Raw genomic sequence first — 14555 nt, 5'->3', positions numbered from 1 at the left:
ATCCATGGATCCTCCATGCCCAACACAAGGTTTGGTATATGGAATGAATGAATAACAAGTGCTTTCCCCATGCTGACTATACCCTGAAGTCAATCTGGTTCCTGGAGTTGTGCCAGCTCTATGATAGAAACCACGGATCTACTCACGGTGATGGCAAGTGGGGCCCATGTAGCCTGTGTCACTGCAGTTACAATGGAAAGTGGCCCAAGACTGGGAACAGCTGCCTCCGTGTTCACAGTAGTTTGGCAAACACCTAATAGGAGATAAAGTAGAACAACCAAATCAGCTGAAATAAAGAGAAAACAAATATCTACCCGCATGAATTAATAGAGTTAATTGGTCAGCTATATTCCTTTACCTAAACAGTCTTCAATCCATCAAAATAAAAACTATGATTAACCATAAGAAGTGGGTGTGATTATTGGACAGTAATGACTTGGAGCTGATTTGGGCAATTAAATCAAGGATTTCAATACTGGGGCAACATCTCATTGACTTGAAGTTACTATGAAGTAATCAGAAGCTTAAGGCTTTTCATTTTCCACTGAACAAAATGTGCAAAGTTTATAATTTCACATGTTGGAAAGGTATTGCATTTTTAAAGAAAAGAGATGTGCAGATAACTGAGGCCACTGACCCCAGTTTCTCTTTTTTGGGGTCATAAAAGGTCAGGAATCTATTTTAAACAACTATTTTTAAAAAGCAACATGAAATTTTAAAAGACAAACCTGCCCATTTAACATGCAAAAAATTATATAATTTTTAAAGTGCCAACATCACCCTTACAATGAGGCTTTTACTAGATTGTACTGAAAACAGTGTAACTATTCTAAAAAAATCTTTTCACCACACATGTTAAAAATTCTCTGAAACATTCACATAATTTGACCCAGCAATCACACTTAAATAGCTCTATCTTTAGGATATATTTTAAAATATGGAAATTATGCATGCTATTTATCATTATTCACAATGATGTCATGATGAATCAAATTAAGTGTTCAAGATTAGAAAATTTCTTAGGAAAGTTGTAGTACATAAAATTAATGTGCTATCATAAAGCTACTACAAATGATGTTAGCAAATGGGATAATAATGGACCGGGACCGGATTAAGTGGAAATTCAAGCTGTAAATCAAGGCCGCAACAAAATAAGAAAAACACTTTATGTTGCAAAAATGATAGGAAAACAAAGGTTAAGTGTCCCTTGGTCTAATGGGAATGAAGACAATGTTTATTTTTCTTCTGAACAGAGATCTTGGACTTTAAGTCACCCATCCCTGAGTTTGATCCCAGCTCCACACATTTGCTACCCAGTGCTTTTGGATATTTCTCTTCGCCTTACATACACATGAATTAAAATCTTGACATTGCAGGTCCTGTTATTACTAAGAGATAAGCTGGTAAGTGGGTTATATTTGTAATGTATCAAATAAAGAGTAAAAGCAATGATAAATACTGAAACCTTGAAACCATCCTTACAGGGAAAACTGTGCCCTGATGTAAGTGGAGAGGGTGGGAGCAGTGAAGTAGCAGAAGTGGCCTAATGCAGTAAAAGCACTTATTGTGCAGCCACCGAGCATGTGATTACCTTAAAGGTCCTGTATCGGTAAGAACCCCCCAGCAGTGATTGTTTCAAAGCCCAGAAACTAATATCTCTGCATATGTTCAGACGTATTATTAGAAAAATTCTGCTCAGCACAGCAAACTCTCAATTGTGCTGACCGGGCTTATGCTTGGGAAGAACTTATTGGTAACTCCTTGGTACCCAGCTATGGCTTAAAGAACAGGGGGAAAATAGGACCCAGTAATTTTTCTAGGAATATGTCCACAAATCCAACCAATAAATATGTAAACAAGCCAAAAACATGACCCCTTTCCTGCTTCAAATGTTACCCTTCTTCTTGATTTTTACTTCCAGCTGCGGGTCTCGATGGAAAATAAAAGAAAAACACTTGTCACTCAGATGAACCAGAGTCCTCAGCCCCCAGGAACCTTGTGCTGTGGCACATTACTTAACCGAAGCTCTGCCTCTGGGAGGGTCCTGATGGAGTGCCTGGCAGCCAGCCTACAGATGCCCACCCGCACCCGCACCCTGAGCGCATCTTGATAAAGCTGCACACAGGTCTTTGTACTGACATATTAATAAACTGAGCTTAGCCCCGCTGGTGCTGCTCAGTGATTGAGCATCGACCTATGAACCAGAAAGTCACAGCTGATTCTCGGTCAGGGCACAAGCCTGATTTGAGGCTTGGTCCCCAGTGTGGGGCGTGCAGAAGGCAGCCAGGCAATGATTCTCTCTCATCACTGATGTTTCTACCTCTCTCTCCCTCTCCCTTCCTCTCTGAAATAAATAAAAATATATTAAAAAATAAAAATTAAAATGCTGGATAGAAATTCATGTCTTTTACGGTCATTCAGAAAACACCAATGTTGTATTCCGGTAGGGAAAATGAATACTTGTTTATGGGAAAACTTAATATCCCTAAAATGATCAAAACAAAAGTGCTATAGGGCTGCCTCAGAGCTAGATTCACTCTGTTCAGTTCACACTGTGATAGGGAGAGCTCATCTGTAAAGTCAACATAAAAGAAGCATAACCCCATTTTCCTTCTTTAAAAGGGGGTTTCATGAGTCTAGTTTCTATATTCTTTGAACTATTCATTTTATCTTTGTTTTGTGTCTTTTTCTTCTACCTGGTATGAACTGAGCACTGAAGCCATGAACTCAGAAAGGGAAAGACCTGCAGCACGCGGAGAGGAGGGGGGGCAGTCAGTCTCACATGCGGGGTGCCTAATTCAAACTGCTGGAGAGGCTCATGCTGAGCTTCTCTGCAGTCCTAAACAGACTGCATGCCTGACTTGGTCTGAGTGGACGTGCCACCTCTTGGTGTGCAATGTTTGACAAAGGAAGCGTTCAGCTGAGCACACAGCTCCTCTGCACTGCACAGGGGCGTAGGCACACTAGCACAGTACGTGTGCCAAGGAAGCTTAGAGGGCGGCCCCTGGACGCTGTCCACCTGTATAAATGTACAGTGTGTATTCTGATGGGAGGCCAAAGAAGGCATTGAAGCAAAGGTTGAAAAGGGTTAGGAATGGAAGGAAAAATAAAAACAAAAATCAATACAACAGGGACAACAGTCATGTACACATCTTATGTAAGAATTTGTAAATTTCCCCAAACCAGCATCCTTCCAAGAGAAGGACCGCTGGGGACATCGAGGTAAGAGGAGAAGCGAAAAGAGGAGCATCCACAGAGGCCCCTGGCCTTCAGCAGTGCTGGCCACCCAGCAGCGCACACAGGTGTGTGTAGCAGCTTCCCTGTTGTGTTGTGATGTGCTGGGTTATACACAAGGAAATATGAAGAGACAAGTTTCTCTTCAAAGGCTGGTGCACAGCAGGGGAGACAGCAGTGGTGCTCTTCAAAAAAGGAAAAAGATTTTACAAGAGGGAGAATGGGCTATGCAGAGGCAAGCATTTCTAAGAGTTTAACCCCAGCCCAGTTTCAAGCATCCTGGCACAATTCTCTCTATTACCATCAGGGAGAAAGGATGACTCCAGGGGTGTTCCTTGAAAGTGATCAAAGTGGTGACTAAGCTCAGTTAGCCTTAACTGAGTAGGAGCAGGAGTTTCCTGCTGGAGTGGGAGGGGCCTGAGAAAGGCATTGGGAAAAGAGTGTGATTCAAGATACTTCCAGAAAATGCAGTCTGTCAGTTTGCTTATAAGTTAGAGAGTTTCATAGAATCATAAACTTTTGGCTTTTCTTAAATGAAAATCAGATACAGAACAACAGTCATAACCAATCTCAAGACTTTATATGCCACGTTTATATGTTGAATTCAGTCTTCTCTCCAGAATTCCGGATCATAAATGCAGCTGCTTGCTTCACAACTCCACTTGTGCATCTAACAAATATTTCAAAATGTGCATGTCCAAACCTAAATTTCTGACCTCCTGCCTCCTCGCCCTGCCCCACCTTTTCTACCCACAATCTTTGTTCACTACCAGTTGGCAGCAGCTTCATGCTTACACTGTGTTGACTCCATAACTTGAAGGGCCTCCCCTTCCCCCAGAGCCTGCATCCCAGGCAGGAGACACACTCTGGCTCTGCCCACAGAAGTTCTCCTGCCTTCCACCACTTCTTCTTTTTTTTTTTTTAAATATATTTTATTGATTTTGTACAGAGAGGAAGGGAGAGAGATAGAGAGTTAGAAACATCGATGAGAGAGAGTCATCAATCAGCTGCCTCTTGCACACCCCCTACTGGGGATATGCCTGCAACCAAGGTACATGCCCTTGACCGGAATCGAACCCGGGACCCTTCAGTCCCCAAGCCGATGCTCTATCCACTGAGCCAAACCTGTCCCGGCCTTTCACCACTTCTTATCCCTGTACTGCTACCACTCTGGTGTGAGCCACCAGCATTTCTTGCCTGAAAAACTATAATTACCAGCCAACTTGCTTCTAGCTTTCCAGCTGAATCCCTTCAGCCAATCCCAATGCAAGAGCAAGAGAGGTCCTTGTAACACTTAAGGTAGATCACCTTAAACCCTCCAATGGCTTCTTGCTTTATTCAGGGTAAAAGGAACATCTTTCAAATTACCTACCAGTTCCTGCCAATCTATACCCCCTTTAATTCTCTGACCTTGTCCCATTCTTCTCTCTTCTCTTCATCTGTTCCAGCCACACTGCCCTCCTCACTGTCCTAAAGCACAGGCATACTCCTTAGTCAGAGTGTTTGCCCAGAAGTTGCCTCAGCCCAGAAGCTCCTGCCTGGGATGTCCACGTGACCCACTACTCACCTTGTCTCTGCCCAAATGGCACCTTCTCAAAGATCTACCACCAGCCTGCTATTGTAGGTGGCAACTCTCCCTCACTCTGTACGTCCACTCCCCTTCCCCAGCCCCCCTTTCTGTCCTTGCACTTTCTATCTTCTCACACATGCATACTCTGCTGATGCATTAAGTTAATGATTTGTTTATGATCTCTTCACGAAAGACCGTAAACTCCATAAAAGCATTGGTTGTTATCTATTTCGTTCACAGAATACCAATGTACTAAACAGGTAGCCACTCAGGAATCATTGTTGATAGAATGAATAAATGAATGAATTAAAATATTTCTGGGGTGCAACAACCACCAGAAGCTGCCTTCTTTCACCTAAGCCTCTTCAGGTAACCACAGTCTGTCTGGCCTTCACTTGTGTACGATTACCTGCCTGCAGCTGAACAGCTGAGGGGTGAGGGGAGACAAAGAGTCTCACTCTTTTCTCACTGGTGAAGTACCCCCACAGGTGAGGATCAGTTCAGAGTGGGGAACCGCATGAGGGGGCAGATGAACACCACCTGGGCTCTCTTTCGCGGCTGGCAAGGATGGGAGGAAATGACACACGGCTTTTGAGACTCCGTGGCTATCAGGGCTGTGTTACTGGGCACTAATGACTTTATCTCTGAAGGTAATTGTCTCCAGAATGGTCAGAAGCTGATCACTTTAGAATGATGCACCTTGAGCTCCTGTGAGGAACCATCTTCCATTCCTGATAAGGCTGTGTTTAATTTGGGGTAGATTTTAGTGAGATTAAAAGTCTGAGAAATTCAAATTACCTGTCTAGGTCACATTGATTCCTATTACTTTTAACAGACAATCAAATATGTGTTGACCTTTGTGATTATCCTAATAATATTTAACTAAACATTTATTTCCTAGCTAGTCTCTAACAAAATATCATCACCATGAGGCAATCTACACCTTACATTCTAAGACTTTCCTATAGGCAAAGGCTTGAAATGGACTCTCGCAAGCAATCACAATCCCACTTGAGATGTTACTTTAAATATATTATTTCCTTTATAGTATAGATGGAGAATGTAAGACAAGTATACCTACCTTGTCCAAGTATGAGCTAACAGAGCCAGATGTGAGCCATGCTATCCTGCACTATCAGCATGGTGCCCTCCTCCCTCTCCACACACCAGATGGGCAGTCTGTCTCCTCAAAAATGAGTTCTAATTGTGCATCTTAAGGCACCGCTTTTTAAAAAGATGTGGGACAGGGGCTTCACATGTCTGATCACTGATTAAGAACTTGCAGCTCTCCATTCTTAAAAGACATTTTTGGTGGAGAAGAAGTCAATGACAATGACCAATCGGTTAATTGGGAGGAAATGAGTAGCATAATCTATAATAATAAAAGGGTAATATGCTAATTAGACCAGAGGACCTTCTGGACTAAGCCGGGGCTACAAGGGAAGCCTGGGTCCTGGGTGCCAGAGGGAAGCTGGTGCTGGCAGCCAGGGAAGAAAGGCCTACTCTTGCATGAATCTTGTGCATCAGTCTCTGGTAATATGTAATTCAGTCTATAAATTCTCTTCAGTGGTGAAGAATAGGGAAAGCATTTTCAATCCCTCTTCATTACTAATTTGTGAAAGCCTTAGAATAAGTAGCTAAGAAGAGAGTCCCTGTCTCAACTCTGCTTTTATTTTAATTTTACTTTTGCAGATAACATAGATTTTTTTTATTCATTTCTTAAACCTTAGTTAATGTAATTGCTTCTAGACTCTTCCTCCTTTTGGTAGAAGGTCCTTATAAGTTATTATTGCAAATATGAGAAAACCACTTTACTGACTCAAAGATTGGTGGCATCTTACTTAAAATAAACTAAGTCATGTGTAATCCTATAAATATAAAAAAAATGCAGAAGCCCATCAAGGACTAGTAAGCAAATTGGAGAATACATTTCCAGTCTCTCTTTGGTTTTCAATGAGGGATATTAAGGAGCCTTTGATTGAGCACCTATACCCAGGGGTCAAGGTGATCCATCCTGCATCTTCATCACTTAGCATAGTCAATGTCTTCTTAAGTGTCACATTTTTAATCCCAGACATTTCTGAATTCAGTATGAAAAATTTAAGATAAGTAAAATGTTAGTATTACTATTTCGGGCTGAAGGAGGAATATGTACTGAAAGATAAAGATGGCCCCAAAGCTGATCTTAGCCAGACCATCTGTATAATGTAACTTGCAACTTTCTGGGAAGAAACTAGCATTCTCAACTTTGAAAAAAAATGCTTCAGGATATTTATAATGGATTTTAATAAATTCCTGTCAGCCGCCGAAATCGGTTTGGCTCAGTGGTAGCGCGTCGGTCTGCGGACTGAAAGGTCCCAGGTTCAATTCCAGTCAGGGGCATGTACATTGGTTGCGGGCACATCCCCGGTAGGGGGTGTGCAAGAGGCAGCTGGTCAATGTTTCTCTCTCATCTACGTTTCTAGCTCTCTATCTCTCTCCCTTCCTCTCTGTAAAAAAATCAATAAAATATATTTTTTAAAAAATTCCTGTCAGCCTTACGAGGAACCTTATTTAGTATATTAAACAGTCTCGCATCAAGTCAAGGAGTCTAATAGTTATTAAATGACTTTTTTTTAATTTATCTATTCTTTATTCTAACAAGGAATCTTTAAGTCTCATTTCTCCTTAAAAATTAGCATATTAGTCCTAGCTGGTTTGGCTCAGTGGATAGAGAAAAGGGTCCCAGGTTTGATTCTGGTCTAAGGCACATGCCTCAGTTGCAGGTTCCTCCCTGGCTGGACCCTCACATCAATGTTTCTCTCCGTCTTTCCCTCTTCCACTCTCCACAAAGATCAATAGAAAAATATCCTCAGGTGAGGATTCACCAAAAAAATAAAGTTACTTTAAAAAATGACATATTACTCAGCAATAAAAAATAATGAAATCTTACCATTTGTGGCAGTATGGTTGGACTTAAAGGATATTATGCTAAGTGAAATAAACCAGAGAAAGAAAAATATCATATAATTTCAATTATATGTGGAATCTGGGAAAAAAACAAAACAAAAGAGAAACAGACTCATAGATACAGAGAACAAACTGTGTATTGCAGAACAGCGGAGGGTCTAGAGCTGGTGAAAATGGTGAAGGAGAAAAAGAGGCACAGATTCTCACATATAAAATAAATAAGTTATAGGGATACAATCTACAGCACAGGGACTATACACTGAGTGGCCAGATTATTATGATCTCTGAACACATAATAATCTGTCCACTTATTTTGTGTGTGTGTGTATATATATATTAGAGGCCCAAGGCATGAATTGATGCATGGATGGATGGGTGGGTCTGGCCAACCTGGCCAGGGGGAAGGAACATGGGTGGTTGGCCAGCCCACCTGCTGGTTGAATTCCTGGATTCCTGGTCCAGGGGACAATTTGCATATTAGCCTTTTATTATATAGGATATACACTGAGTGGCAAGATTTTTATGCATTCAGAAATCATAGAAATCTGGCCACTCAGTGTATTGTCAATAATGTCATAATAACTATATAATGACAGGTGGTTATTAGACTTATGGAGGTGACCATATCGTTAGGTATATGAATGTTGCAACATTATGTTGTGCATCTGAAACTAACATGACATTGTCTATCAATCATATTTTTACAAAAGACACCTGACCAGAATGGATCTTTGAATTGGCCTGAGATAGGTCTTTTACCTTGTAGGAAGACTGTAATCAAACTCTAAAAAAAAAAAAATCAGTAGTTTGGTATTTATAATTTTTAAGGGGTTTTGATCTATCCTACATAATAAAAGGCTAATATGCAAATCCACTGAACAGTGGAATGATTGGTCACTATAATGTGCACTGAACACCAGGGGGCAGATGCTCAATGCAGGAGCTGCCCTCTGGTGGTCAGTGTGCTCCCACAGGGAAGCTCTGCTCAGCCAGAAGCCAGGCTCTCAGCTGGCGAGCCTAACAGTGGTGGTGGGAACTTCTCCTGCCTCCACAGCAGTGCTAAGGATATCTGACTCACAGCTTAGGCCCACTCTCAGCTAAGCTGTCAGTCGGACATCTCCCAATGGCTCCTGGACTCCGAGAGGACTCAGGCCACGCTGAGGGACCCCTCAGAGTGTAAGATTTTCATGCACTGGGCCTCTAGTTTGAGCATAAGCCTTGTAAATTCCAATTTAAAAAGCCCTCCATAGTATAATGTCTCATATAAATTAAGTTTACCAAAGTTAAATGTTCATCTTCTGAGTATTTAAGTTTCATAAATATTTGTGGCCTTCTGTTTTTTAATGCAATAAATTGAACTACCTCAAAAGTAAATAAACATGTAAACACAGCTTACATCATTTGATGGCATTTAAATAACTGAATCCATAAATGGGATTAAGCTGTATTCAAAGTCCTTTAGATCTGACCATTAATACTGGCTACACTTACAAATAAAATGAATATATGAACTTCATTAAAGTAAAAATGAGAAAGAAACCTTGATACAAAGCAGGATTTTGAATTTAAAAAAAATAAATATCACTCTTTGAAACTAAAAAAAGCCTTGTAAAACTTTTTACCTGAATACAAGTCATTTTTTGTGGGCACCCATGTCCATCAGTGCCTAATTATCTCATGATTCAGATCTGAAGTTCCCCTCCCCAGCCCACTCTGGGAGCACCATGCTCAGCTGCCAGGCGTGGCACAGGCCTGAGCTTCACCCTGGAAGTGCCTTCCAGCTAATGAGCCTAAAGCATGGAATGTTGCCACTGCTTCCCCTGCTTCTGTGGGACTCTGTCAATTTTAGTGAGTACTTTTGGGTAAAAATAACAGAGCTTTAGGTTTATTCTGTTAGCCAAATTATCCTCCCAATTTCCCTAAACTTCCCTAAATGGTATTCAGGTGACTTTTATTCAAATCTAGCCAACCTTGAATTTTGTTTTATTTTTCTTAATTTGAAAGTATTAAGAAAAATGTATCACCTCCTTTTATTTGCATTATTTTTTTTAAGTACTGGATTTTTTAAATGTTTTCCAAGGATTTCCTCTTGTTTTACACATTGTCCCAGTGGCCTTTTTTCTTTATTTTTCTATTATGCTTTTTTCTCCTCATGTTGCATGTGAGGGCCATTGTCATTGACATAGGAGATAGCATTTCCAAAACGTAAAATTATGTATCTTGTTTGACCTAGAAATTCTCTCTCTTATAATAATGCCCCAGAAATGCCTTTTTATATATAACGATAAATATAAAATTACTTGAGGCACAGTGCACATATTCATGCATCTTGAAAGGAACTGTGGGCCACGAGGCTGTGGTGACACAGGGACAGGTCTTGGTGCATTCTCTGAGTCCATGGCCAGCCCCTCCTGCCATGGTTTCCGTCACCTGTCTGCCAGCAGCCCTGCTCCTGCTGCCACGGCTCCCATACCCTGATGGCACCAGCCCCCCTCACACCCACTGAGGGCATGGAGTGATTGGGGCTGGTGTCAGCAGTGGGTGAGAACAGAACGGGACCAGTGCCATCAATGGGGTGAATAGCAGCTGCTGCCCTGATTGACTCTCAGGAGCAGGTAGAGGTGAAGAAGCCCTCAGGGGCAATCAGGACTGGCAACAGCAGCAGCTCACACGCTCTGACAATTCTGAGTGATTGGGACTGGAACTGGGCACCAGCAACGGGTGTGAGTAGCAGTTCCAGTTCTATCAGAGGGTGCAAACACCAGCTTTGGAACCAGCAGTGGGTGCGAGTGGGGTCAGCGCTGGCAACAGGTGTGAGTGCCAGGTGGGACAGCTGCACACAGGAGCAAAGAATTTTCAGTAATACCAGAGGCTTAACCTGATGGCAGTGACTGGTGCCCTGCCTTGGTCTGGTGCCCCCACTCACCTGCTCCACCATCTTGCTGCCTGCCATGTTCCATGCTCTGCTGCCTGCTGCTGATGCCTGCCATGTTCCACACACACCCCCTGGTGGTCAGCACATGTCATAGTGACTGGTTGTTCTGCTGTTTGGTCTATTTTCATGTTAGAGTATATATATATATATATATATATATATATATATATATATATATATATATATTATCGTTATCAACAGATTTTTAAAAAGGAAATAGTCTATCATTTTGGAAATGGATGATGAATGATGGTCCATTCACACTGTAGAGTGCTATGAGGAAATTTAAATTAATATGCACATTGATGTGGGAAACTTCGCCATGGGTAATTTACTATTAAGGCCAAAAGCACATTGAGAGTAACATGGGTAGTTTCTGCTGTTAGTGTTCTTGTCATTGTCACACAGATGGAATGAGGTTTGTGAGGATATGGAGCACATCAATCATCTATTAATAGAAGTTAACCATGGAAATGATCGCAGTCTCTAAGTAGTATGGGTCAGTCATAGTTTTGACAATGAAGCTTGAATATGTACATGGGCTTGTATTAATATTTTATTTTGCTAATACACAACAAAGAGGACCTCAGCCCACTTAGGAAATGGTCTCTCAGGAGAGAGAGTCATGCTGTCCCAAACTTTCTCAGCACAGGGCCTGAGCCAGCAGAGCAGGAGGAGAGGGCCCAGCGCATGTGCCTCCTTTAATGCATCAAGCTATTGAGGCTCAGTCAGTTCCCTGGTCACCAGCTAGAGCAGAACAGGCATCCAACCAAGATCCAGCTGACCACCATCCACCTTCCTTATTAAGCTCTGGAAATAAAACTCAGTGGGTGGCATCTTCCTCTTTGGAACTAAGTCCGCCTGGTAATATAGGCCTAATGACCACCATTTATTAGGGTTCTCTATCCAGCCATGGAAATTTTAGAAGTCACCTGTAAAAATTAAAATAAAAGTATCTTCTATCTAAGAAAAGAGCACAATGGTTAATGGTATGTCTGGGTGTCTGATGCTCTAGGGGCTATGTAAATGTACACATAATTTAGACACTTGTGCACTCCAAATCCCCATCTTGAACTCATCTGGAGAAGTCATCTGTTAAAACATAGGTCAGTCTTAAAAATACTCAGTGTATATATGAACATCTATAAAAATGTTTCCCTCAATATTAAAGTTCCCTCTTCTCCAGTTCCTAAAACAGATTGCAATAAATAGGATAGATATTGATAAGCCTTTGAAATTCCCAAATGTACAGATAAATGGTTATCTATAAATAAGTCTAAATGTATTTATGCTCCAAATTTCAATTATACCTGTTCTATAAATGTTACTTCCATTTTTAAATATCCGCATTCCTTTTTTATACAGTTGAAGGTCAATTTCAATTTCTATATTCTTCCCTTAGAGACAAAAGAACAAAACATTTCAACAGTCCTCAAAATGCAAGCTGAGCAACATAAGCATTTTAATGAAGCTCCTACATTAAAAATCAGCTAGGTTGCCTTCCTTTGTCTGTTTGCTTTAATTAGCAGCTGACTGCATTGATCTTGTTTTGGTCAGATAGCTTTTCTGAAAGCTTTGAAACCTATTTCATTGTCTCTCCATTCCATCAATTACCATAATCCTATTTTACCCCACAGTTGGACTTTCATTATAATTGAAATTTGTTGTAATTACAGCAGATGCAGACACTAAGGAATTAAGTGAATACAACAAAATTGTTAGAAGTCAGTTCCTAAACCTTTCAGGGTCTAGTTCACAACAGGAAGTCAATCGGCAATTGTTGCTGAGATGATTTCCCAGATATGGACAAAGCATGATGGTCAAATGAGCTCACAGGGCACATCCCTGATCCCAGTAGAACTGCTGGGCTTCAAGACAGACGTGGGCACCCACAGCGTGCTATCCTGCTGCCACTAGCTTTGGTGGTCAATGAACAGGAAAATAGAAAGTCCTCTCTCTACTCTTCTGAAAACCTAAAGTTTATGACCAACAGATGCTCAATGCTCTTCAAAGTCTGTCTCTTCAAAGCAGAGAATGTTTTTAATCAACTTCCCAGTGTTATCCACTCCAATACTGTAAATGTGAGAAGCAACCTGAGGTCATGAATCCAATAGGAAATCATTGCTACCTGGTTACTGAAGAAGCAAAAGTGCATACTATCTTTTCCCAAATAATAAAATACGATGTTGTTTTCTTGATCACAGGGGAAGAGAATTCTCTGTCATTTTGACTCAACAAGATATGATCAAATTTATCTAATTGATTAATTTGTCTCAGTGGCTAGAAGTGCTTCATAGGAATGAAAATGCACAACACCATGTACTGATGGGTGCTGGCTTTTATGAGAGGAAAATCGGGTCTGGTTTTTCTACTTAATATCAGTGAGGGGAGCCTAGCCAGTTTGGCTCAGTTGATAGAGTGTCAGCATGAGGTTTAAGTCCAGTAAAGGGCCTGTACCACAGTTGCAGGCTCCTCCCCAGCCCAGGGCTCTGACTGGGGCTTGTACTTGAGGCAACCAATTGATTTTTTCTTTCACATCAGTGTTTCTCTCTGGGTTTCCTTATCTCTTCTATGGTCACTAAAAATCAATGGAAATAAATCTTCAGATGAGGATTAACCAATATATATATACTAATAAAAGGGTAATATGTTAATTAGACCAGACATCTGCTAGACATCTTCTGGATGTCCTTCCAGACAAAGCCTCAGTGGCAGGGGCCGAGACAGAGGTGGTTAGGGACAATCAGGCCAGCAGGGAGGAACAGTTAGAGGGCGATCAGGCTGACAGGGGAGGGCAGTTAGGGGCAATCAGGACAGCAGGGGAGTGGTTAGGGGGCAATCAGGCAGATACGCAGACAAGCAGTTAGGAGCCAGTAGTCCTGGATTGTGAGAGAGATGTCCAGCTGCCAGTTTACCAGTTTAGGCCCAGGCCTAAAAGTTTTCCTCTCAGTGGCTAGAAGGGAAAAACTTTTAAGTGCCTGGAAATGCAGTGGCTTGGTTTTGCATTACAAAGATGTCTTAATGGCTATGTTGAGGAAAACACACAGTCAAGCCGAGCTCTCCAGTTTATCAGAATGGCCTTCTTCTTAAAATTAGGACATCATTCTTATCCCACTATAACTAAGGACAATTCGATTGTCTCATTCAGAGCTTCTCAAATTTTGACCAAAATGTAGACTCTGCTACAACGGGTCTCGGTGGAGCCGGAGGCAATGGATTGATTACAGCTCCTGGAGAAGCCAGGCTGCTGGGCCTCACACCACAATGAGCACCCTGCAGAGAGGGATCAGGGGGTTGCAAACTGCAGAGCTGTTTTTTTTAGTCTCTTTTTGCAAATATTTATGTTTTTTAAATTAAAATGTAGCTTTCTGGTATCAGATTAATACAGTGTATTAGTGGTATGCTGGTTTTGTACTCCAGATTAACCCTGAACAGGTTGATGTAAATCTCCTTGTGCCTTCCCTGTGTATTCATGACGCAAGAATATACTGATGCTACCAATGGGTGCGGAGACTAAGGCGTGTCTGCAGTCTGTCAGCCTTCGCTATTTTCACATACCAAATTTAGAAGCACTTGACTTGATTTTCCAATGCTGCTTTTATCTGTTATAGATAGTCCTATGATTTTACTTAGGAGAATAAAAATATTTCACTGTAACAAGAAACCAACTCACATAACACAAGTCAAGGAAACATGTTAGAATGGGGTTTACCGATCTTCCTACACATTTTATTAATACTATGCAAATCCTGCCAAGGTTTCATTGTCCAGTGAGACTAGTCGTCTGGGTCCCACGGAACTGTGAACAGACATGATCCAGGCAGAGCCTGGATTCCCCAGGGTGCTGGTCCATTCGGACCTGTTTGT

The 14555-nt window shown here is 41.5% G+C and overlaps 1 protein-coding gene across 1 annotated transcript in view; it reads right to left on the bottom strand.

Annotated features, from left to right (window-relative positions):
- The window catches only part of CNTNAP5 (contactin associated protein family member 5), a 777193-nt gene that overhangs the window by 295888 nt on the left and 466750 nt on the right, over nt 1-14555 (bottom strand). Inside the window, exon 11 of the mRNA XM_084892213.1 lies at nt 147-253. Coding sequence (XP_084748339.1) covers nt 147-253 — 107 coding nt within the window. The remainder of the gene's footprint in view (nt 1-146; nt 254-14555) is intronic.

The sequence above is a fragment of the Pipistrellus hanaki genome, assembly GCF_964339955.1.
Source record: "Pipistrellus hanaki genome assembly, chromosome: 8".
Taxonomy (NCBI): Eukaryota; Metazoa; Chordata; class Mammalia; order Chiroptera; family Vespertilionidae; genus Pipistrellus; species Pipistrellus hanaki.
The sequence above is the reverse complement of the archived record's forward strand: the minus strand, read 5'-3'. Positions and strand labels throughout refer to the sequence as shown.